The sequence below is a fragment of the Corapipo altera genome, unplaced genomic scaffold (genome assembly GCF_003945725.1).
Source record: "Corapipo altera isolate COAL_440 unplaced genomic scaffold, ASM394572v1 68, whole genome shotgun sequence".
Classification (NCBI taxonomy): Eukaryota; Metazoa; Chordata; class Aves; order Passeriformes; family Pipridae; genus Corapipo; species Corapipo altera.
The window spans coordinates 2,072,612-2,098,860 of NW_020884919.1; the positions used below are offsets into that span (position 1 = coordinate 2,072,612).

At 46.7% G+C, this 26,249-nt stretch overlaps 2 protein-coding genes and 1 long non-coding RNA gene across 6 annotated transcripts in view; 1 reads left to right on the plus strand and 2 right to left on the minus strand.

Annotated features, from left to right (window-relative positions):
* EPC2 (enhancer of polycomb homolog 2) overlaps positions 1 to 2,952 on the minus strand; it is a 39,011-nt gene extending 36,059 nt beyond the window's left edge. The window contains exon 1 of the mRNA XM_027656189.1: positions 2,594 to 2,952. Coding sequence (XP_027511990.1) covers positions 2,594 to 2,746 — 153 coding nt within the window. The 5' untranslated portion in view covers positions 2,747 to 2,952. The remainder of the gene's footprint in view (positions 1 to 2,593) is intronic.
* Positions 2,507 to 23,946, plus strand: LOC113953240. 4 transcript variants are annotated; one of them, XR_003529803.1, is made up of 7 exons: positions 2,507 to 2,665; positions 4,120 to 4,211; positions 4,553 to 4,766; positions 9,259 to 9,365; positions 19,914 to 20,217; positions 22,518 to 22,917; positions 23,847 to 23,946. It is a non-coding gene; the product is annotated as an uncharacterized LOC113953240 (long non-coding RNA). The 4 variants fall into 4 exon arrangements; XR_003529805.1 differs by lacking the exon at positions 9,259 to 9,365 and having other exon boundaries at positions 21,765 to 22,917; XR_003529802.1 differs by lacking the exon at positions 9,259 to 9,365.
* MBD5 (methyl-CpG binding domain protein 5) overlaps positions 22,271 to 26,249 on the minus strand; it is a 66,111-nt gene continuing 62,132 nt past the window's right edge. The window contains 1 exon segment of the mRNA XM_027656188.1: positions 22,271 to 24,708. Within this exon segment, the coding sequence (XP_027511989.1) occupies positions 24,637 to 24,708 (72 nt within the window). The 3' untranslated portion in view covers positions 22,271 to 24,636.

Sequence of the window (26,249 nt, forward strand, 5' to 3'; positions counted from 1 at the left end):
GCTGTTAAGGTATTTCTCCAATATTTAATTTACTGTCATCTACAACAGCCTTGCCTAGGAGGGCTTTACATATCACTCCCCCCCAAAAAAAAAACTACATTAAAGAATTATCTCTGCAACGCTGGAAGAAGGGCAACCCCATGACTGAAACCATCACTCCATGGCAATAATCTGAATAATCTATGAACAGCAGAATTTATAACCTTGCCTGGCTGATGCATCAAGCACTATGCTCATACATTGCTTCCATCATTTCATTTTGGAACTATTACATAATATATCAAATAGAGCCACATGTCAGTGCAGAGGAAACAAACCTCACTCTCACAGAAAAGCAACTTTTTAGGACAACACTTCTTCGGTTTTACTGAAGTCTAAATCTAATCCCCTCAGTTATTTAAGCAGCCCACAAGCAGCTGGTTTGCCTGAACTCTCATAGCAATTTTCCTCTGACAGGTTTAAAAGAAAACATCATTTATCAAAATAACAATAGGACTTAAAAATTAACGTAGATACTAAATGCAAACACAGCACTGCAAGGCAGACCTTCAAGACTGAGAAAACCAAATTAGTCTCCAATATTGCTTCATTAGTACCACAAGGCTGTTCCTTTTAACTCCAATCCCAGATTCTAGCAGAGTTACTCTTTGGGAATTACTGGAAGCTTTGATCACAGTGTATTAGACACAGTAAACAGGAAAAGAAAACAGATCGCTTTTAGTATCACCAGTCAGGTGAGTAAAACCAAGGAGGGAAGCACGGAGCCTCCTCTGACAGCTGTAACCTCGGAAAAGCCAATCCACAGGCACAGAGGTTTGGCTGAGGCGGAGACACGGATTCATTGAGGAAATTCGGGAGGGTGCCTTTACTATCGGCTCTGCCTGCAAGTACAGACACATCAGGCGACAGCCTCTGAGCTTACACAACCCCCGAGGAGCACCAAATAAACCTCGTTCGGACAGAGAAGATGTTCAGAGAGCCAGCACATTGGGAGGACACCGGAAAGCAAGCAAGCGTTTTCAAAGCTGTCCTACCGCTCACCAGAAACCCCGGAAACTCACGTTTACTTAACTGCACAAAAGCTTTTCCCTCCCATAACACTACGGGAAGAACACACATCACACATCGAACCTGAACACGCGCCGGTTGACTCCGAAATAACACTTAAAGGTCCAGCACTTCACGCGAAGGGTCCAGCTGATTCCTCTGACACGCCACGCACAGCGAGCGGCACAAAACATCGCTGTTAAATAACTCCGGGGGCGGCTACAAGCACGGAGACATTGCCTCACACAGGGAGCCAAAGCTGCCGTGTCCTCCAGCCCCACATGTGCGGTGTGTGTGTGCCGGGCTGTCCCCTCCATCCCCTGTCCAGTCACGGTGTGTGAGTGCCGGGCTGTCCCCTCCATCCCCTGTCCAGTCACAGTGTGTGAGTGCCGGGCTGTCCCCTCCATCCCCTGACCAGTCACAGTGTGTGAGTGCCGGGCTGTCCTTTCCAGCCTGACATGTGCACAGTGTGTGAGTGCCGGGCTGTCCCCTCTATCCCCTGTCCAGTCACAGTGTGTGAGTGCCGGGCTGTCCCCCTCCATCCCCTGACCAGTCACAGTGTGTGTGTGCCGGGCTGTCCCTGTCCCCTCCATCCCCTGTCCAGTCACGGTGTGTGAGTGCCGGGCTGTCCTCTCCATCCCCTGACCAGTCACAGCGTTTTTCCAAGCGCACGGACTGACAGCCCAACACGCCGCGCTGCACGGCCGCCGGGCTCGGCTGGAGGATCGGGACACATCCCGCTGTCCCTCCGACAGACAGACGCCGGCAGGGATCCGCTCGCTCCCCGTGCGGTGCCACAGCAGAGCACGCTGCTCCCAGCAGCTCCTCGCCGCCGCCACCTCCCCAGCCCGAGCGAGTTGACAGCCACTCACACCAGGATCGGCCGGCAGTAGTATCAGCGTTAGTCCACCACGCCACGAGCGCTCAGAGCTGCTCCGGCACCGGGAGCCGCTCCGACACCCGGAGCTGCTCCGACACCCCGCAGCCCAAGCGGCTCCGACAGCCCGAGCCCCTCCACCGCTCCGGCACCTCGGGCTGTTCCGACACCCGCGCACCCCGAGCCCTCACCTCCGGCACCCCGAGCCGCTGTGCCGCCCCGACCCCCCGAACTGACCCCCCGAACTGACAGACACCCCGAGCCGCCCCGGCACTCCGCGCCCGCTCCAGCACCCCGAGCTGTCCCGGCACCTCAGCTCCCCGCTCCGGCGCCCCGCTCTGCAGCTCCAGCGCTCCGGCATCCCGAGCCGCTCCGGCACAACACCGCACCGCCCCGCAGCTCCGACGCCCGCAGTGCCGGCCGTGCCCCGGCGCTGTCCCGTGTGCCGGCTCGCCCCGCTGCGGCGGCCGGGACGCGCACAGAAGATGGCGGCCGGCGGCGCGGGCCCCGCTCGCGGCGCGGAGCGCGGCCGAGGCTGCGCCGTTTGCGCAGCGCCCCGCGCGCGGCGCGGCGGGCCGGGCGTAGCGCGCTTGGTGAATACGGGCCGGCGGCGCCCGCGCGGGGGGTGCCTGTAAACAATGGTGCCCCCCCTGCGCCGCGCTCCCTTACCGATTCCTCCTCCTTCTCCATCCCCGTGGGCATCTGCGGCACGGCCCGGTTGATGGAGACGCAGTCGTTGAGGTCGGGCATGTCCTTGCCGCGGTAGATGGGCAGCGGTTTGGCGGCGTCTAGCGCCCGGGCGCGGAAGGAGAGTTTGCTCATTGTCTCCCCCTCACAATAACACCCCGGGGCCGGGCGGGCGGGGGGGGGGGGGGGGCCCTTCAGTGCGGCCTCGCCGCCGCCTCCCAGCCGCTCCCGCGCCGCGCCCGCGCCACCATGGAGGGTCCCGCCGCCCCGGCGCAGCTCCCGGCGGGGCCGCCCGTAGCTCGCCGCGCACGCCCCGCAGCCCTAGATCCGCGCCGGGCTCGCTCGGTCCGCTCCCTGCGCCATGGCAAACATGGCGGACATTAACCACGGCCGCCAGCCGTCCCGGCAGCCCGCGCGGCGGGAGCGGCGCTGCGCGCGCAGCCGAGGGCGGGAGGCTGAGGGAGCCTCGGGGAGCCTGAGGGGGGCGGCGGGACCGGGAGCGAGCGGAGAGTGCGGTGTCCGAACAGTGTCCCGAAACTGTCACCGCCGGGTCCCCACGGTGTCCCGGGAGTGCCACCGCTGGGTCTGCACAGTGTCCGCACAGTATTCCCGCTGTCTCCCCACTGAGTCTCCACAGTGTCTCCGCGGTGTCCCTGCCGTATCCCTACAGTGTCCCCACGGTGTCCCCACATCGTCCCCACTGTCTCCCCACAGTGTCCCCACAGTTTCTCCACCATGTCCACGCCGTGTCCCCACACTGTTCCCACAATATCCCCACAGTATCCCCTCTGCATCCCCATAGTGTCCCCACAGTGTCCCCGCTGTCTCCCCACACTGTCCCCAAAGCGTCCACACGATGTCCCTACAGTGTCCCTATAGGGTCCCTGCCGTGTCCCTACAGTATCCTCTCCATGTCCCCACAGTGTCCCCATAGTACCTCCACAGCGTCCCCACTGTCTCCCCACACTGTCCCCAAAGTCTCCATAGTGTCCCCGCAGTATCCCCACAGTATTCTCTCCATGTTCCCACAGTGTCCTCTCCATGTTCCCACAGTGTCCACACAGTGCCTTCATGGTGTCCGTGCCATGTCCCACAGTGTCCCCACTGTGTCCCCACAGTTTCCCCACAGTGTCCCCTCCGTGTCTCCATAGCCCTACAGCATCCCCACTGTCTCCCCACCCTGTCCCTAAAGTGTCCACACAGTGTCCCCACAATATCCTCACAGCGTCCCTACAGTTCCTGGCGTGGCCCCACAGTATTCCTGCTGTGTCCCCACCGTGTCCCTGTTCTCTCCCCACAGTGTCCCCACAGTGCCTCTGCCATGTCCCCACCGTGTCCCCACAGTGTCCCCTGCTCTCGGGACAAACCATCTGGTTCCTCTCCTCAGCTCGTCAGCTGGTGTGAACTTAAAGTGTTCCAGCAATAAAAAGAGCTCGTCAGAAGAGTTGAGTGACTTAGAAACAAACTCATGCTTGCACGTTTCAATTATTTGTTTATTTTCTCCACAGAATCACACAATATTTAGGGTTGGAAGGGACCTCTGGAGATCATCCAGTTCAACCAGGGGCACCCAGAGCAGGTGATACAGGAAAGCATCCGGGTGGGTTTGGAACGTGTCTGGAGAGGGAGACTCCACACCTTCCCTGGGCACCTATTCCAGTGCTTGGCTGCCCTAAATATAGAGAAGTTCTTCCTCATTTTGAAGTCATGTTTTAGTTTACTAAACTCACCTCCACCTCAGAGCTCTCACAGGAGTTGTCAGTGCAACCTTCTGCCTCTGAATTAAACCAAAACTGTTAGTCAAAGCTTAACCATTTGGATCACAGTGCCAGCTGTACCTAATATTCCATTTTTTAATTAGGAAAAAATAGGTTTAGTCTCTAAATTGCCGTTCATTTTTAGTTACCTGTTGCATTTTTTTATTCACATGGTTTTATACAGCAAATACAACTACCGTTCTTGACAAACACATGATTTACAAAATGAAGAATAAAGAATTGTGTCAGCTAGAGAGAGAGAGAAGGCAGATGAAACAAGCACAGTAATACACAGGAGGCAAAAAGAAAGAGGAAGAACATTACGTTCATCAGCCACGGACCCAAATTAGCTTGGGAAAGAGATGTGGAAATTGGATTAACTCCTATGAAAACATCAGGTAAATGTTCAGTAATAGTCATGTGAGCAAATGAAGCTTTAAAGGTGATGAGAAAACCAACAGAGAACAGAAGTGTGATACTTTGCTCATTTATAACTCCCTTTAAAATTTTCTATTCATACAGTTCTTGACTTGGATTAGAATGAAGACATAAATGTTTAACAGTTGTATGGTTTCTAGCCTAGAATTTATAGCTCAGCACCGTTTTAGAAGCAGCCAAAATGTGTCTGATACCCCTAAAATGACTCATGATTAATTGGTAGCAGCAGAGGGTTGGCATTTTCAAAGAGCCATTGTGATGCCTTTCTGCATGAGCTGTATTTTCCATAAAAATTCCATTACCTGGAGTGTGTTACAGCCCCGCTGCACAGGTGACATACATGTGGAAAGGTGAGGCAGCTGAGTGGAACAGGCAGTTCCTCCTGAAGTACTTCCTTGAGTAGTTGAAAGACAGCAAGAACTTTCCTTTCTGCAAGAAAGAGGCATTTTACACACTGCTTTAAGATTTGTTTCCCCTTTCAGTCAGCACAGCTGAACAATAGATAATAATAGCCTTTTCCCTTTTGTGTGCATGTTCTGTTCTTTTTCACTCCTTAAAAAATAAAATAAAAAAAAAAAGAACAAAAATGGAACATATTTACCCTCAAGGTGGCTCTTAGTCCTAAACTCATCCCATTATTTTATTTCTACAAGCAATGCAATTTTTTTTAAATGGTGCCCTGTAGGATACAGAGGGGGTTTTTTTATGTAGTCAAAAAAACCATTGCACAGAGATGAACATGGGCAAAACTAAAGTTTCAGCTTACATTAGTTTAGCTTTAAGCCAGAACCATCAATCTTTTAAGTGCATAATCTGATCTTTTCCTCTGGTAAAATATTACAGGTTTTCTGAAGAATTGTAGCTGTGAAAAAATCATGAGCTGTACCTCACCTGTAGACAAAATAAGTTGTTTTTGATGCACAAATCAGGGAAACCACATCTCAAACGAAATTATTTGTTCAGCAGCTGAATTCTGACTTGTCTTTGTGTTTTCTGTGGAGATAATGGAGTTGAATATGCACATTTGAGCACTGGGTAGACTGAAACCCCCCAGATTTCACTTGAGCACCTGTGTCAGTGGAAATGTCAGAGTCATATAGGCTCGGGGGCTTTTGGTTCTGCTTCTCCAGAGTGACATTTAGCACAAGGAATCCTTGTTCTCACCCTAGCTGCCTGAAGCCTGGTGGTCTTTTCTGCAAATGTATCCTGTTTTGTTGTTGTTGTTTCTGTTGTTTGGTTTTTGGGTTTTTTCCCTCTCACTGCATTAATCTTCTCCAAGCACAGGCATCACTTACAGACAATTATCTCGATGTGCATTATTGCAACATGACATGGCATGAGCAGTTCTATATTCTGTATTGTTACCTTATAAAGTACAAGAAGTATTAAAAAACAAAAAAGGCACAGAAAACACAGAAACAGAGAGTCCAGAAGTGGTTTTGGCCACAATGCACAGGGCTGTTCAGCCTTGTGGGGTGTTCAACACCTTGATGGAGTGTAGGGTGTTAAAAGATGAACTGGAATTTTGAGGGTGCTAATGATTTGACTGTAAATACACAAAAATAATCAAGATAGTAAGTGTTCAGAAGAATTGTCTTCTGCTCCATGCCAGCTCCAGACTCAGAGGATGCAATTAGGGAAGTGATGCTGATGAATCCACGCTCTCAAATATTCCTGGTGTTGCTGCCATTGTACATCCCGGATTCCAGTCTCATTACAGAGGGGTTTGATCTCATGTTTAAGCAAATCTTCACTAGAAGGGAGCCTAAAAGTGTCCAGGAGGCTGGCTTAGTAACTCCAGCACAAGGGAAAGTGCTGAGCTTTCCAGGAGATCCATGAATGGACTAGGGGAGTCTTTTTAAAGGTTATGAAGTCCTTCTTTCTCCTCGTGTCTGAGAACTCTGATTGAAGTGAAAGGAACCTCTGTCCTATTCATTTCAAAGGGGGTTTTGTCAGGAAAAAAAGAGCTTGATCAAAGTAGCTAGTAAGCATGCTTAGTGGCTAATGTTCACAGTTAATGTATCATTCCAAACCATTTCTATTTCCAATTATTCCAAGGGTTGAGGGAACTGGCAGCCTGCACATTTTCCTCTTTAAGGTCACCAAAAAAACCTATCAGCCAAAACCTGCAATCTAGCGTGGAATAGCTTCCTGGGAGATGTAAAGCTCTGAATGGAAATTATAAAAAGTTGGAAATGGAGTTAAAATCTCGAGCCCGACGGCAACAGACGCCAAATAAAACGAAATAAAAGGGCAGCTATGGAAATGGCTGATTCCCCAAATTATAGCAGGAAGGTAACGTGATGAAAAGCAGCAGGAAGCTCCTGATTTGAAAGTTTTATGTCAGGACTATTTGTGTCCAGAAATAGGTTTAAAATGAAAGGGAATTGTGCTTTCTGTGTGAGGGTTACCACGGGCATGGGAGGGTCGGCAGCTCTCTAAAGGAACCTGCTGCAGCTGCTCCCTGTGCTGTAAAATCTTGGATTCTCACTCAAAAAATAAACCTGCTCTTGACTCTAACTGTGTTACCAACAATGCAATTATGAAACCAGATTCATTTGCTTTGGAATTATCAAGTAAAGCCATTAAGCACCTGTAGGAGTGCAGCCCAAAACCACATAAATCTGGGGGTTTACCACAGGAAAAATGTAACTTTACAGTGCAGTGACCAGTGAAGAGGAAAAACATGGTTGTGCCTGGAACCAGAACTATACTGTTAAAAGCAGTACATAATAATGATTATATTTATGGCCTTCAGTTTTGGAAGATAGGCCTTAAAGAGAGAGAGATTTATCAGCTGTCATTTAGAAAATCCTAGCAGAGAAAAATCACAAAAAACAATTTTACAAATGTATACAAATTTATCCCAAAATCTCACACCTCAGGAGGCAAACTCGAGACATTAATTTATTTATTTATTGGAATTTTGAGGAGCTGGGAGCTCCCCCGGCTTGTATTAAAAAAATTAAAAATCAAACCCCATCCTGCCACTTAAAATACCAATAAAGTCAGAATAATGGGGCATTGAAAACTGTTACAATGTTTATTCAGAGTTCACAAATCAGAGTGAAGGACTCACCCTAAAGAGGACTTTGGAAACCTCTGCCCCAGCAGTAAGAGGTGCTCCCTCTCCTCCTCAGACCTTCATAGTTCTGCTGCATTTCAGCACAAGGGTAGAAGCGGGGCTGCTTTCTAAAAATAAATCTGTAGGCAACTTTAAAATCATAGAATCACAGACTGGTTTGGGTTGGAAGGGACATTAAAGATCATTTAATTCCACGGGAAGGGACACTTTCCACTAGATAAAAATAAGAAATCAGGAAATACACCAAGTGTAACTTTTTATAAATACTGTAAAGCCACATTCCTACCTAAAAACCCAACAAACTCACCTTGATCACCTCTGTCTTCTGGCTTAGTGGCCTGGATAGAACAGTTTTTCTTACTGATTAATAATGGCAACATTTTCCCTGCCCGCCTCGCTCTGAGGTTGATACCATGGGCTGATCTGGAGCAGCAGCACTCACTGGGGCAGGAATATTCAATGGAAATTCCAAGAAAATCCAAACCTTGCACGGGCATAACCCAAGGCTTCCCAAGGTATCCAGGGAAATGCTTTTCTACCAAGAAAACTTGACCTTCTCTGGCAGGGTTTGTTCCTTTATCTGCAAATACCAGACCTTTATCATCACATCTCAGTCTTTTTTTCCCCTTCTTAATCTCTAAAGTCCTCCCACAACCCCTTAAAACCCAAATATGTCCCCAGTGCTTCTCTCCAACCAGGGCAGAACCATTTCCCGCTGCAGAAATGACCCAGGTCTCCTCAAAGCAGTTCCCCTGGTATCAGCCAGGAGGTGTTTCCCCAGGAGGGAAAGATTTTACTTTTATCTGACTCTGATGCAAACCAGGGGGAAGTTTATTGTCACTTGTATGGGAGCAGTGTCATCCTGTGACATTTTTCTGCAAAATGGGGCTGAAAGCCATCACAGAAAAACAAGAGTCTCTCAGCAACGTTGCTGAGCACCGAGAAACAGAAATATTGTCTCGGTTGCAAGAGGAGTCAAAAGGAAAATGAAAGTGTCACGTTGGAAACAAACAGTGGTGATCCTGTTTTTGTAGTACTCAGGGCACACATTTGTAATAACAAAAGGAAGTTTTTAGTCCTGGTTGTAAGTTAGGCAATCAATATGCAGATTTAAAGATGTATTCGAGCTTCACATTCCTGTACTTCCTTGTCAAATAGGGTTTTTTTTTAAGAAAACAGTACAAAAAAAGACACTTTCATTATGCAGACATCAGTCATAGCAAAGCTGATACAGTATTCCCACTTCCAAATTGCTGTTCATTGAAATCTCCTGCTCCACATGCAATCAGATCTCCATAAATACACAAGTGCTTTAGAAGAGCTGCTCTAGCAAGGTCACACCTTTACACCAGCTCTTGCTCCCTCAGGAACAACAATGCTCAGCTCAGGAATCTCTTCTGCTGCACCAGCACCAAACACATCCTGGGATCGTGGCAGCTGGACATGGGGCCCTACAGGGGACTGCTGAGTGGTGGTGAGAACCTCATCCTGGGCTGGGGTTTTGAGCATGAGAAGCCTATTTTTATTTTCCAGACCTGGTGGCCACTTTCATACCATTAAAAGTGTGAACAGTCAGTCCTCAAGAAAGTGATTGGGATCCAGAGGTTGCTTCTTCCTTCTTTCTTGGTTTCTTTTAGGTTGGACATCAGGAGGAATTTCTCCCTGGAAAGGGTGTTCAGGCCTTGGCAGGGGCTGCCCAGGGAGGTTTGGAGTGCCCAGCCCTGGAGGTGTCCCAGGAAGGCCTGGCCATGGCACTCAGTGCTCTGGGCTGGGGGACAAGGCAGGCATTGGGCACAGGGGGATCCATGGGCTGGCAAGGCTTTTCCAACCTCAGTGATTCTGGATTCTTAAATAAGATGATTCCACGTTGCTCCCTGAAAAGATGGGAGAGGTTTGCCTGTTATCACATGCAGCTGTTTCACTCTTGTGCTTTTGGTTCACAGTCAAACTGTGGAAGGAGGAGCAGTGAGTTTATTTTGGAAGCTGGAGATGGGCTTTTGGCAAAGGCACGGAGTGACAGGACAAGGGGGAATGGGAATGGCTTTCCACTGCCAGAGGGCAGGGTGAGGTTGGATGTTGGGAAGGAATTCCTGTCTGGGAGGGTGGGGAGGCCCTGGCCCAGGTTGCCCAGAGAAGCTGTGGCTGCCCCTGGATCCCTGGAAGTGTCCAAGGCCAGGCTGGATGGGACATGGAGTTGAGGAAAGGCCAGTTTGGAGCACACGCCAGCCCAGTGCCGAGAGAGCTGAGTCATCAGGGAAAGGGAAGTTTGGGGCCTGCACAGCCCCTCAGGCTCCCTCACTGCGTGAATGGAGCCAGGCACGCCTTGGGGAGCCTCTGTCTCACCTCAGATTGGTCTTTAGAGGATATTTTCACACAGCTGAGTCTAACTGTGTCTTCCTCTGAGGCTGAACTTGAAGCTGGATATGTAGGAGCCTCCTCCGTGTGTCCCAGACTCAGGTCTGGAGCACAGACAGAGCAGGACCCTCTCACAGCATTTCTCTGAAGTTCACTAAGAAAAAAAGGAAGAAAAGAGTGAAAAGTGGGAACTGAATTGTGGGCACGGGATGGAGCAGACAGGGAAAGAGGACACTGCTGGAAGTGAGGGAAAGGTGATGCCTTCAAACTCTGAGTGTTCACACGTGAGCCTTGGATGCTTGAAAATTAAAATCATGGATAACTCAGGGTAGCAATAGGATGACAGGTCAGAGTCTTAAGCTGCACCAGGGGAGGTTCAGGTTGGACATCAGGAGGAATTTCTTCACAGAAAGGATGATTAAATATTGGAATGGGTCCAGGGAGGTTTGGAGTCCCCACCCCTGGAGGTGTCCAAGGAAGCCCTCAGCGCTCTGGGCTGGGGGACAAGGTGGGGATGGGGCACAGGGGGGACCAGATGATCTCAGAGGGCTTTTCCAACCAAATTGATTCTGTGGTTCTGTAACTCTGTAATATTTGTGGAATATTTGTGGTTCCTGGGCAGAAGCCCTCTCAGGGCACTGCAAACACCCAACTTCCAGTGAGCCCAGGTGGTCAGGGAAGAGGCTGGATTCACTGGAAAGCCAGTGCAGAGAGGAGCAGCATCAGCTGAAAACAACTTGGAAGTCTAAGAGAACATAAGAGGTGACCAAACCACGGGGGACCGTTTCTGAAGCACCTGCACAAGTGTTGTTAAACCAACAGTTGTCACCACTTCCCTTTCTGTCCAGGTCACCCCACGGTGAGTCAAGGCAAGACCAACTCCTGGCCCACTTTACTCCTCACCACTGAGCCTTTGGAGGCTCCGGTAACCTTTGTGCAAGACATCCCACGCCTGCTCGTGGGAAAATCAGGGAATGACGGGGGCATGATGGGAGTTTCTAACCCTGAAATCCTAAATAATGCCCACGAGATTAAAAGTCAGGACACTGGTGCTTCTGGCTGCTCCAGGTGTGGCAAAAATGTTCTCAGACAAAGGAATGGCTGGATTTGGGAATGTTCCTGCAAGTACCCGAGTAGTGTCACCAATTAATCATTCTTGGAAACAAAGGAGAAATAAAGGAGTGGAAAATAATGCCGTTATATAATAGGAAAATTACATCAGAGTTTCAGTATAAAACTTCAATTGAAGAAATACAATAGTTTTTTTTTTTCAAGGAGCCCAAATTAATCCATTCCCATTTTCCCCCAAGAATTCGGTGGTTGGTTCAGGAATTTCTTTTGCACAATTCTCTCTTGATTTTAAACGCACAGACATTTCGTGAGCTTTTCCTGAAGTCACAGGTTAATCCTTCAGAGGAAAATGATCCATAAATCCTAGGAGTGTCAAGGAGTTGTAATCCCAACCTGTCTGGATTATCCAAACTACATTTGTAAGCTACCAAGTTTAAGAAAACGCTGCCCTTGTGTCACCTGGGACATATGAAAATATTCCAGCTTGGGAAGTTATGGTTCCATCCCCAGCTTCCCTTTCCTGCTGGCACCTCTTTAATGACAGGTTCTGCTCCATTGCCAGTTGGAAAGGGAACAGGTTCTCCCTCTGACAGGGCAACCACAACAAGGAGCTGTAGGTCTTGGCACAGGGTTGGGGTTATTAATTTGCTGAGGAACAGCTCCTCCGTCCCGTTGTGGGCAGAGCCTTGGTCATGCTTAACCAGCACCTCTGAAGCTTTTCCTTTTCTCCAGCTGGGAATGAGAGTGGAGCCGTTGTCTCTACGGCATCGGGAGATGGGATGGTAATTTTCCCAGTGGATCCTGCTGTGGTTTGGCTGTGGTTTGCCAGTCTCATTCCTGCATTTGGCCTTTTCCCGCGGGCACATCATCGTCCAGGACCTGTTTTGAATATATTAAATTTCATGGATTTTTCTCTTTCTTTAACCATACCTGTATTCTGTCAGCAAATGCACTTCCAGAGTCATTTCACTGCAATGGTGTAGGAGCTGGAGCTCTGGATGGATCCAACCAAACCCCGTTTCCATCTGCCATGTGATTTATAACCCGATCCTCCACCTCCGTTCCTGCCCTTCCTTTCAACATAATTCCACAGGTGTTCTGTTCTAACTATTTTTGGAAATGGTTTTATTTGCATTACCTATTTTGTGTTTAGCTTTAAAATTCTAATTTCAGCTGCATTCCTGTTCTCCTCGCTCAGGGCAGAAGGGCCCCGTTAATGTAAAGAGCCATATGGTGACAGTTTCAGAGATTCACTGCAAATTTGATATTGGCATGAGGATCAAAAATATCAAAAAATCTTCGGGAAAGGTGGATTTGGTGTCAGCAGTGGCAGAGCAGAGGCTGTGGTGATGCTGAGCCCTGTGGGTGGTGGTGGTGGGCAGGGGGTTTGTTACTCCAAAGACTCCCAAAAGTCAGGATTTAAAATTAGTTTATAAATAGACTTGACAAAACAAGTTTAATGTCAGGTAGCTCCTTCAGGTCTGCTGCTGACAACGTAAGTTCGTATTTTCCCCCAGAATTAATGGAATTTTTCATTCTCTGGTTTTGCTTTGACAAGTTTTCAGTATAAATCTTATCTATATAAATCTTACGCGCAACCTTTCCAAAATATATTAAAAAAATATATCTGCTTTAAGCAAGGGCTTAATTTAAGCCTGACATGTGATTTGCTAAACAAACTTATGACTAAGGCAACACTGAGTTTGTTCAGTAGGACCAAAATTTGCTCCAGAGTGAATCATCAATGAGTAAGAGTGATGCTATCTGGAGTTTTGATCTAAGCACAGATTTGAATAATGACCTGGATTTTTTGGAAGAGCAGCTAACTAAGCAAGAAAAGGGGAGGGGGGGGGGAATCTGTGAAGAATTCTGTGGTTGATATCACTGCCTATTTTCAGCTGTATGAGTCAGGGAACCATCACATGGATCTGCACAGAAATATCAAAGCAAATCCCACTTCAAACCCACACCACTTCCCAATATATACCCTCGCTCATCGATCCCAAAAGCCAGGGAACGTCTATCTGGCTGAAATAAAAGCCAGAGGGATCAGAGCTACAGCAACAATGAACTTTCTTAAAACAAAGCCTCTAATTTTCTGTGCAGCTCCTGCCTCTGCTGATTTGCAGCCGAACCAAGAAGGAGCAGGCAGTCAAAAAGTGCCACTTGCTGAGCTCAATAAGTGGAGTCTTCGCTCTCTGCAGAGACCCAGGGAGGAAAACCGTGTGGCAAAACTGCCAAAAAAAATTGTCTAAGTGGACAGAGATGGCACCTCGTGCAAATACTCCTTAATAACAATGATTGAAAGAGCTACAGCTGTCACGCAGGGCCTAAAACCCAATGTATTTCTCCAATATTAGAAGCTTATTGGGATATAAATATGAGATACCTCTGGATCCACGGGAGGAACATCATCCGGAGTCGTTCATATCATGAAACATGAAGCCAATTACGGTGCTGGAGAAGAAAACATAACTCAATCTGTTACAGAATATTTCGGCTGAATCCCATCCTAGGAGAAGATGAAGCTTTGATAGACTTTCTCTTTTTTTTTTTTTTTCCCCAGAATATTCTGAAATGTTTTGCAAGTTGCTGCCAGATGTAAAAGGAAATTAAAAGAAGGGTTTAGCCAATATTTTAATGTGATATTCAGAATGGCAGTGCTGGAAGATGAAAAAACACATTGTTTTGTATTTTTTATTTCTTTTATTGACCAATGGATTTGTAAGTCCTACCATCCTAGGACACCCTGCTCTTCTCCTCTAGGTTACAAAACCCTATAACTCAAGATTATTAGGATCTCCCCATTGTAAAGAGGATTTAGCTGTGGATTAACAAGCAAATGAAGAGGAGAAGTGGAAAAGGACACCGGGTTGTCTCGTGAGTCGACAATGTGGTGGTCGGTCAGCGGTTGACCTCGATGATCCTGGAGGTCTTTTCCAACCCTAATGATTCTGGGATTCTCTGGTTCTCCCTTAAGCTTGTGCTGGGAGCCAGACTAACCAGAGCTGGTGATCAGGAAACAATCAAACACCAGGAGAAATTTGTGCTTTAGGGAAAGCAATGCAGGAAAACTCCGACTGGGAAAGTGCTGGATGAGAGAAGGGCAGGGATGTGGTACAGTCAATACCTCCAGCAACATAAACACCACCAAAAATCAGCCCATTAGCAGCTCCTTGTTTCATGATTATGCATTTACTTGCACAAGGTCACACAACAACATCTCCAGAAAAGGCTGAGAAAATAATTCAAGTCCATTTGGCTTTGGTTGAGAAATAATGTTTGGTGTGGGGCAGACCCAGTGATCATGGAATCATGGAATGGTTTGGGTTGGGAGGGACCTTAAAGATCATCCCATTCCACCCCCCTGCCGTGGGCAGGGACACCTTCCACCAGCCCAGGTTGCCCCAAGCCCCGTCCAACCTGGCCTTGGACACTTCCAGGGATCCAGGGGCAGCCACAGCTTTTCTAAGTTATGGATCAGGACTCCATAGTGTATAAAAGATGCTTTTCAGAATAAAAACACAGTCAAAGCTTCCAAAGATGGGAAATGTGAGTGAGGAAATACCTGTGCCATGTTATTCCAGGGCAAACCACACTGTTCCATGCAGGTTGTTTAAGAGGCAGCTGGAGCTGCTGTTTGGGAAATACGTCCCTCTCTCTACCATGGGCAAATCCACATCTCAGTGAGGGGCATATTCCTGCATGGAGCTGGCAGGTGTCTGCCACTGCACCAGGACTGGTAGTAAGAATGGCACAAGCAAGTCAACCACCTTTAATTTCATTTCATTAAGGCCATTGCCTTAATTATGGGCATTAATGCACAAACTGTGTGGCACAAGCTCTAGGTGAAGTGCCTTCTTGTATAGCAAGGTTAAATTTCATCGTAATTTTTTTTATATTAATGTTTTGCATTCTGCAGTCCAGTGCCTCATACTAATTCCAGTCCTAAACAAGAAAAGCTGGGCTAATAAAATCAGATCTGGTTAACTGGAAACAACAAACAACCAGTTCTAGACACCGGTTGACTCCAATGCGAGCACAAGCTCCAAGTGTGGCTCCGATGATCTGAGGGGATTTAGGAGAGAAACAGCCACGTACCACTGAGACTACTGGGAAGTACCAAATCCCAGGTACAACAAATCCCCTATTTTGGCCACAAACAGCTGCCAAAATGACCAAGGGACTGGAGAAATGATCAAATGGGAAGGGATGAGAGGTGTGTGCCTTGTTTGTTCCGACGGAGTGAGAGCTGGAGAGGGATGTGATTGCTGGCTGTGGAGGTGTCAGTGCTGACACATCCAGACAGAGAAGCTGAACAACCATCAGAACAAGGACATGTGGATGAAAAACAACCCTGAGGTTAGAAATCAGGAGGTGATTGCTACCATGGGATGATGTCCCAGTCAGAGCAAAGGGGAAAAAGTCAAATATGGTCTTAAATATGGAGCTTAAAAACTGCCAAGGATTATGCAAAGCTCGGCTTGGTGGCACTGGCTGGGGCTTCCCCACAGGCACAGCCCTTCCACCACTACTTTGGGACTAGAAGTTTTGTTTTTAAGCATAACCTTTTAGCCTTGGTGATGCCCAAAATGTGCAAGGTCACCTCCTGGCACGGGGAACCGGAGCTGTGGAGCAGCTGGGAAAAGAAAATCAGCGAGACCGAAGGGAGAAATAAATTTCCAAATGCCTTTGGAAGCCTTTGTGGGAGAGCAATCCAATTTCCATGGAACATTGAAGGCCTGACCCAGACGTGTGAGCAGGTAACTCTGGCAAGAGTCCTCAGCAGGGTGGGTGGGAGCAGGAATAAATTTAGCCGGGTTTGCTTTGGAGATCAGACTGTGCTCATAACACTGCGCTTAGAGGATGCTCTCGAAAAGATTCCAAACACCCCCGTGTTTCTGAATTCCCTGAAACACCGAATAGAAGCAATTGTCTGAAGGAAGAGTTCTCTCGGATTTCAAACACAAAAAGATAATGTGCAACTTGAGTTAAAAGCAGCTATTTCGAGACAAGACAACTTTGGTTTCATGGTTATTTACCTGATACAGCGGGTCCTGATGACTTTCTGCAGCAGAGGGTTTAAAAGAAACCTTGCTTTATAACTTTTATTTTTCTGAGAAATGTAAACTTTGAGCTGTTTTACTTATTCTTTGGTTCCAGAAACGAGCAGGAGAGAACATGAACTTCTGACCAGGAGTTGTGCCCTTACCTGGGCTTGGTTTTATTGGGGAATGAAGCTGAAAAAAACTTCTTTGAGAGTTAAGATTTAGAAGTTAGGAGGCCCCTAACTCATGCATATTTTCAAGGAGAAACCTCATTCCTTCTTTTAAGAATCTTTAAAAAAGCCCACAAACAACACCATGGGCCTGATAGTAAAGGGCAGATAATTAGTGACAGCTCTGTAACACACGTTATTAATCCTGCTTGGGGAACTTCCTGAGATTAGCTGGATGGTGCCCCAACAGCTGGATTCAGGGATGAGACATAGGGATAAATCTGCCTTCCCTGTAAATGGGAACAGGGGAGGCTGAAGGATGGAAGCACAACCCTCACCTTTTCTTCTGTCCCTTTCCCAGGGTGGGAATGGTCCCTCCTTGGCCTGGCCCAGCTTATGGTGAGAAGTGTCCTGGCTCTGACCAGCCTGTGGAACATTTGCTCTTCTGAAAGCATTTGACACATCTGAGATGTTCATCTCCTGCAAGTTTTCAGATCAAAATCAGGAAGCCATTACCCTTTGCTTTCATTTAGTGAATAACTGCACTCACTTTGCTGCAGGTCCAACGATCCTCCTGATACACTTCATTCCCTCTTGATCCATTATTTTATTGGATACTTAAGTCACCCTTATCAGGCAGTTAATAAGAGGATCGTTGTCGATAATTAATGGCAACATCTTCCTCTGAAAACTAATTAATAAGAAATGCAGCATCCATGTCCTTTGGAATGTGGCTCTGTTGGAATATCTTGCTAATGACGCCTTGGACACTTCCAGGGATCCAGGGGCAGCCACAGCTTCTCTGGGCAACCTGTGCCAGGGCCTCCCACCCTCCCAGCCAGGAATTCCTTCCCAGTATCCCATCTAATCCCACCATCTTTTAGTTTAAATCCATTCCCTCCTGTCCTACCATTCCATGATTCCATGGAGGACGAGAGTGCAGGCGCAGCAGAGGGAGCTCAGTTCGGGGGACAGACGCGATAACATCTTGTCGCACACGCGCCGTAATTAATTTTAATTTACTTAATTAACAATTCAGTCTTTGGGGAAGGAAGATGAAAAAGTTCCTTCATAAAGTGACAATGGGTGATTGTTCTCGGCTTCTTATCCTGGAGGCACTGGGGATAATGAGAGCCGGGGAAATACTTGGATAGATTGATTATATGGAGGGGATGGGAGTCCTCCGGCACAAGGCTTCTGTAACGGGCACCTCCTCCCCCTTCCCATCTTCCCAAGGAATTCAACTTGGGGTCAACACACGGAAAAGTAAAAGTTCTCCTCAAAATCCCATTTTCATTTGAAGACTCACGGTGTGGGAAGTCGGGTACGGATTTAACCTCTGCCAGAAATAATCACCCCTTCGCCAAACACTCAATCAACAGACAACAGAAGCTGGGGAAATGATGCTATTAAGATCTGAACGTGGAAATTCCCAATCCTTTTCCCTGGCACACATAAAAATAAAACGATATAAATGAACCCCGGCAGATGCAGCGTCATATGGAGTTGCTTAATGGCAGTGCTCAGCCTTCCAAAAGGAGATTTACATCCACAGTCGCTCCTAAAACTTGACATTTGTGTGGAATAATTCAGAATTTGCTGCTTGCTGGGCTTTGTTGCCTTTCTTACACCCCTCGGTGCTGTTAGTTCTGCTCTTAGCAAAGCCCATCCCTTCTAACAGATGCAGATAGTTTGTTGTTACTCCGCAAAACTCGGTTCCGTGTTTCGCTAAACCCAGCTTAAAACTGCCCCCTCGAGGACTCTTTGCCTGTCACAGATTTAATTTGCACCATTACCGGGCTTCAGCCTAATTCCCCCACAACTATTCCAAGTATTTTAACAAGGATCACATGTTGGACATGTGTTTCCATGCCTACGTGTGTCCCACTTCAGGACAAACTCATTCCACCTCACTCCTTGTACGGATGCAAACGAGGTGCTGGCAGGACATCCCTGTCCTGCAGATAAAAGGTGTTGGAAGCTACATCTGGATCCAGCAGCTGCCCAAAAACTTTATTTTATTTTATTTATTTTATTTTATTTATTTTATTTTATTTATTTTAGGGTTGCAAATACCAAACTTGTACTTCCATAAATGTCCTAAGTTTGTTCTCATTTTTGAAAAGTATTTAAAAAAATTGTTGTATTTATTTAGTTGATTTCTAACACTTTATTCTATTTCTTTTTTCATTCTGTCATAACCAAGTTGTTCATGACAAAGGTTTAGGCAGTACCAGGTTTTTCCCGGCACTTACTGTGACACCTTGGGAAGCAGCTGCTGCCTGTGTGGGCCTGTGGGCTCTGCTCCATCTCCCACTTTCCTCTGAGAAAAATCTCAGAGAGGTTTCTTTATTAAATCCCAGACTGGTTTGGGTGGGAAGGGACATTAAAGCCCATCCCATTCCACCCCCTGCCACGGGCAGGGACACCTTCCACCAGCCCAGGTTGCTCCAAGCCCCATCCAATCTGGCCTTGGACACTTCCAGGGATCCAGGGGCAGCCACAGCTTCTCTGGGCAACTTGGGCCAGGGCCTCCCCACCCTCCCAGCCAGGAATTCCCTCCCAGTATCCCATCTGTGATCTCCTATTTGTTATTTTGATTGATGAAACTCTTAAGGTGGATGAGACCAAGTCTGGGAACTACAGATTCTCCTTTTAGTCACAATGAAACAAAAGACAGGATGGGATAGGATGGGATTGGGTAGGATAGGACAGGATAGGATAGGACAGGATATAGGATAGGATGGGATAGGATATAGGATAGGATAGGATAGAGGATAGGATAGGATAGGATAGGATAGGATAGGATAGGATAGAGGAGAGGATAGGATAGGATAGGATAGGATAGGATAGGATAGGATAGGATAGGATAGGATAGGATAGGATAGAGGAGAGGACAGGAGAAGAAAAAAGCTTCCCCTCATTTTTCAGGGGTGAATCTTCCCTTTTTCTTCAGCAGCAGAGAGCTCAATCCACAACTGAGAAAGATAATGACAAACCCCAATAATTTTTGTGTTATTTTTATGACATTTTCTGTCCCTGGAGAAAAATCAGCGAGAGGAGCAAGAAATGATTTTCCTGGAACTGCAAATGAGCGGTGTTTCTATCAGGAGTTTGGAATTGCTTCTCTTTGAAAGAGGCTTGAAATGATTGTGATTTGACAAGATGGGAACTTGTGAAGTAGGATTAAGAATATGTCCATCCCATAAACCTGTTTTCTGTCTGAAAAGTTGGGTCCTCACAGCAAACTCTGCAACCCTCCCGGTGAACATGCTGGGGGTACGTGCGAAGCAGAACCCAGCTGAGTAGGAACTGGGTGTATTTTTGAACTCAAAGTATTTATTCTTCCCTATTTATTCCATTTGTTCTTCCATTTAGGGAATTATTAGTGCCCAAAGGACTCACCTGCAGCATGGACCTGGATGTGGAGGTGGCTGGAAAAGCCTTTGTTCCCCATCCCACTCTGTACCTGGTTTAGCTCCCTTCCCAGCTGGGCCCAACCCACGGCTCAGCCCTGGATCATTCCCTCATCAGGATCCATTCCTGCCTGGAATTCTGAAACACCAGTGACAGTGGTTCTCTTGGACTTGTGTCAACCTGTGCCAGTGCTTTCCTGGGATCTGGACACAGGAATATGTGAGGATGCTCTTGCTCTTCCTTTCCCCACCCTGCTTTGTCCCGTGTAAGTACATCAAACCCCTTCCCACTTCCCAGACCTTTTCCAAAATAGGTATTTCCAGAAAGAACTATTCTAAATATATATATATATATATAGTTTCCTGTTCTAAATCCTAACCCCTCACCTTCTGTTGGGATGACAATTCCAAACACCTCTCCTGACAGATGGAATCTTTTGCAGGGGATATTTCGAATCAAATCTTCCATTTTAAAGTTTGGGATTTTTTTTTCTTTTTTTTTTTTTTTTAAAGCAAAAAAAAAAATTGCTTTCAAGTGTTGGCAGCCAAGGGATCAACTGTAAAACCTGGTACAGAGAAATGACCTGTGGGGGCCTGATTTCCCACTGCTGGGCTTTCAAAGGCAAAGCAAATATAAGGGATCATCAGTCCAGGTTAAACTGGAGGTGGCCGGTGGGAATTTCTGGGGAGCACAAGGATAACCAGAGACACCAGGAGCGGGGCAGGAGTGCTTGATGGGCTGGTCTGGCAGGTCCATGGAAACCCCTCAGCTCGTGAGCTGAGAAATTTATTTTGGGTAGGACGTTTTTAAAGCCTCAAAGTGTTTCTGCAGATTTGCCCCCGGAGCGAACCGAGGAGGAATTCCTCGCGGGGAATATTGAACCAAACGACCTGTTGGTGTGGTTGGGATTCCTGGAAATCCTGGGGATTTTGGGGGGATCCTGAAATGTGGATCTTGAGTTCAGCCCGGTGGGAACAGCGGAGTGAGGGGTGGGATGGGGGGCGCTTTGGGTGGGTCTGTTGCTGGGATGTGCCGTGTGAGCTGGGATGAGCTTCCACAGCCGCCGGCTCCCTCAACTTACCCGTCGGACGCCGCCGCCGCCGCCAGGAGCTCCATGGCAATGCCCAGCTATGGGATTTGCAGTGTCACCTGTGGATTCTCTTGGCCTTCACGCCCCTAAATCGCCCTCAGCACTGCTGGTCGCTATTTAACCTGGCAGAGGTGCCCTGTTTAAGGCCGGGCATCCCACGGTGGCACCGTGCAAAGCCATCGGAACACGGAGTCCCTGCCCCGAAGAGAACAGCACAGGAACTGTTTTTTCTGGTGATTTAATCATAATATTGACAACTTTATCAAAAAATTACAAAACTGATATTAAAAAAATCCTCTAATTCTTAGTAAGACTAGAATGGGTTTGTTTTTTTTTTTTTTTTTTCTTTCTTTCTTTCTTTTTAAAAATAGAAAAGCACTTTTATGCTACGGCTCTTCTGGAATTCTCACATTACAACCCTACATAGCAAAATACAAATTGTAGCTAAGAAAGGTACCAGTCCTAAGGTAATTCAGTCCACCACGAGCCCTCTAATATCTCTAGACCATCAAACTCAGGGACTCCGAAAGGATATCACATCACTTAGAAACCTTCTGCAAAGCTGATTGAGGAAAGACCTTTAAATTTTAAGTTCCTTTTAACCCCTAAGACCTTAGACTGTGAGGAAAACAGACCTGGGACATCAGAGGTGGGGTGGGTTTGGTTTTTTTTTTTTTGCCTTTTTTTTTTTTTCTTTAATTTTCCAACTATGTGAATTTGAGTTTTGCAGCTGACACCAGCCAAAGGTTTTCTGTCAGAACACGAAGAAAATCCACTGGAATAAATGAAAAGATTTTCGTTGTTGTTCCGTTTATGGTGTTCACAAAACGCACCATAACAGAAAGAGGAATTATTTCCTTTAATTTGAACGTCATCTGAATGACTCAACCACATTGTCACCCACTCAGCAAAAAGAAAGCATAATAAATAAATAAATAAATAGACAAGAATACGTAACACTTTTACATCCTCAAGGAATCACGTCGTTCCCTAAAATCTACCGAGGTCCTGATCGACGCCGTGGGCTCGCTGTACTCAGCCACTTCACTTTGGGGTGATTGTGCCATATTAATGACAAATAAAGGGGTGTTCCACTTGCCACAATGGAGTATTTTTCCTTTTTTTTTTTTTTTTTTTTTTTTTTCCCCCCCTCCTCCTTTTAAATATAGGAATTCTCTCTTAAATTAGAAAGTAGGCAAAAAGTACTTTTTTTTTTTTTAAATTTTCCTTTTTTTTTTTTTAAGTCTTCTATTAGAAAAAATAGAGATTTCTTAAACAAAAAAATAATAAGGTAGAAAGAGAAGGGTTGGGCCTCCATCAAAAAAGTAGATTATGCTTTAATGCAAAGAGAAAGAAATGGCTCTACGGGCAAAATTCAAGTATGAGTGACCAGTTTTTTTAATTGTAAAGTCGGTGCAACATTTTTTGAAAATGTTACAACACTGCACGACCTGTAACGCTCACAATATTTACAGGAACTGCTTACACGAAACCAGGAAAACTCGGCAAGAGAGGAGAAAAAAAAAAAATCGGTCTGGACTGAAAGCAAACTACTCCTGCCCCCCCAGCAATGCCGTCATCCACCGAGGGGAGCCACGGAAACACCGGGGAGCACAACACCTAAACGCTCCCAGGAGCTTGGACACAGCTCTGGGATGGGATGGGAGGCAGCGGGGGCTCAGGGAGCCACGGACACGCCCGAGGGACACCGGCGACCGGAGCGACGCGGGACGGAAAAACGGGAGCCACTGCACCCCAAAACAGCGGGAATGGGAACCCAGCGGAGCAGGGCCATGGAGCTGCCCCATGGAGCTGCCCCATGGAGCCGTGGGGTCCCGTCCGGGCCGGAGGGGACGAGCCCGGAGGAGCCCAGAGGTAGGTGCTGCGTGCCCGGGGACGCGGGAGCCCAGCCCAGGGAATCGTCATCCTCGGGGTCATTCCTTCGGACACGCACTGTGGGACCTGGGACAGGAGCAAGGAGTTGGGATCCTGGCGCCCTGGAGACCCCAGGGAGCTGATTGCTGCCAGCCCTCGCTAGAGAGCGACACCGGGAACGCGGGGGGGAAAGGAATCTGAGGTAAGTGGTGATCCCGGATGAAGGACTCCACCCCGGGACTGGGAATGGTGAGCAGAACTATCCCAGGAAGCCTTGAGGATGCCACGGCTCCCCTCACCATCCCCACCATCCGTGGGGAAAAAGAAAAATGAAATCCAATGGAAAGAATGTTGTGCTACACTCCCGTTGGTTAAGTTTATAATGGCTCATAGCTTTAGACTTTTAAATCTGTAGTGTATTAATTTCTTCTTTTTTCTACATATGTTTCACATTTCTCACTTAATATAACATAAATAATTTGGTTAATAGATTTAACCTGCGCATTTCAGCCACATTAATATATATAAGAATCTGTTAATGGTATAAATAATTCTTTTTAAATAAAATAAATCTGATATGTTACATAATACTGATAAAAATCACTGCTGCTAATAAGTTTTGTAAGCCACCCTTAACTCCTTTTTGTGTTTCAATACCGAGGGATGGACAGCGGGATTACCTTTTCCAGAGCACTGCCCTTCCATTCTACTGCCAAACCAACTGGAACCAACACTGATCCCTTCTCAAAGCAGGGCCTCTGCCCCCCTGCAGGGTTAATGAAGTTAGAGAATCTCAGCTAATTAATCCAGGGGGTCAATGTTAGGGGGGGGGGGGTATCGACTGGTTAGTTCCTCAGGGGGCTCTGAAACCTCACCTACAGAAATGCTTGACTAAAACAGGCCTCCTACTGTTCCTTTTTCCTCTTCAGTCCAACCTACAGCATCCTACCGGAAAAGCTACGGAAAGCAAAAGCAACCGACGGCTGCGGCCTTGGAATTCTCCAGCAGAGCTGCGATCCCACATCCCATGAGGGATCTGCACTCTCCTGCAGGGACCTGAGTGGAGTACAGCACTTCCAGGCAAGGCTCATTCCAAACAGACAGGATCCATGAACACTCAGTGGCGTGAAGGGGATGTCATAATTAAGGTATTACATAATCATGCCTTCTCTCTGCTGTTAAATACAAAAACAGCATCTTTTACATTATCATATAAAAGCATTTAGGCTGTATTTTTATTTATCACTTTACACTGGTAGTCTCTTGTATGTGTACTCAATAGAAACCAAAGAATTTTGTACACTATTTTTTGTACAATAAAAGATAAAGTGTGCATTAGGTACGCTTGTACATGACAATATTGTACAATATTTACAGTTCAGATATCACCAGGAAATTCTGTATTATCTATATACACAAGGAAAATTTCTCAGAAACATTTGGACTATTTCTTATAATCACAATTTTTAGTATCATAGAAAAAAAAAAAAAAATTCAGTAATCATCTGACATTGTTACTGCAACCACTCCAGATTTCTGATTGGCTTCTCCAGCAACTTCTATCCCTCCTGATCATCCCAAATCTTGTCCCACTGCCCGGCGTGTGCCCCGCTGGCATCGAGCTGTCCCCACATAAATAGTGATGTACCAGCCTAGAGCAATACCTACAGATGGACTCAGTGTTCACAAGTACTGGACCAGTAACAAAGACATTCAATGTTATCTAGAGATCTTCCTCCTCTTGAGTTTTGGAGGCTTCACTTGTCTGTCTCCCTGTGGGATTGGGTGGACCTAAAAATAAGTATATTCACAGGTTAGCAAAGGACAGTGGGCAGGGGGGTCAATGAGCTATGGGGTTGATTAAAGGGCTGTTAGGAAACAGGGCTCAATATTCCACAGCTGCACAGAAGCCTGGATTAAAGGAACTTCAGGAATTCTGAGGAGCTGGGAGGAAAGGGTTGATGCCACATCCCAAAACAGCTGCAGTGCTTGGGAAACCACATAACCAGGACCTGATGCCCCAACTGCAATTCTGTGAGATTGTCAGTGGCAAACCTGGAGAGCCTGTCAGGACAAGAGCCATGAGGAGGGAAGCAGGCGGTGAGAAAATGCCAGGGAAAGCCAGGGCAGTCCAGCCCAGGGCTGTGGGGTTATTAAGGAATCATCAGCAAACTCCTCGGCCCGTGTTTCAAAAGAAACACTCAATTCTGAGCCAAGGGCTGGACTGATCTGAGAGCAAAACAGTTTTCCATCGGGAGAAACCAAGTGGGAGAGGAGGAGGAGGAGGAAGGCTGGGGCCTGGTGTGGAATTCCACCACCATCTGTCGGCGGCAGCTGCAGCTTCCCAAGAGCAGGAACGGATCCTTCAGCACTCCCTGGGCCCTTCCCAGCTCCTCCAGCCCCCCGACATTCCCTGCCTCTGCACTGGCTCTCCCTCCTGCAGCTGAGGATCCCACACGTTTTCCAGCTCAAACTGACTGATGCCTGAGCTGTAGTAGCTGAGAAAAAATGCAAGTCACTAAAAAGAGAAGTGCTGATTCCTGGGAGTGTTTCTAGGAATGGCAATCTTTATGGAAATGAACCCTGAGCACGAGTTCCGTGCCCGGATAATTAAAATATAAATCAAGATGCTGCACTGACACTCAGGTGCATCAGTCTGGTGTGACAGAGCCACCAGCTCAGCAAATCCACTTCCAGCAGTGACAGTGCACAGCAGCTTTCAGTACTCCTGGATTTACACATGGAAAAGGTGTCAGCAGGATGGTCCAGCCTGACCCCACATCCCTGATTTCATTGTAACAGACCCACAGTCAGACCCTGCTTTCCTGGTCCTTCCCAAGACAGGAGGGAAAAGCCCCTTGTTTCAAATCAAAGCTCAAATCCCAGTTTGTAAAATTCAGAGGTTTAAGCAAAATATTTGATTTTGTTATTACTCAGAGCAGCCACTAAAAGCTACTGAAGAACTTATTTAATATTCCTTGGTGGCTCCGAAATCAGCTCTGTTCTGCAGTTATCATTATATCTATAAAGAATATATATATATAAAATATACATTATGTATAAATATATACAAAGAAAAATATCTATATTCCTATATATGCACATATATAATTCATATAACACATAGATTATATATAAATACATATAAAGAAAAAAGAATATTCTTATATATATATTTCCTTTTTTATACTCCAGAAGCTCCCCTGAAGTGTTACTCGCACTTCCAAACATGTTAATTAATTATTTGAATTATTCAAATCAATTATTTGAATAATTAATGGAATATTCATTTCCATCATTGAATAAATAATTACTAATTATAAGATCTGGAA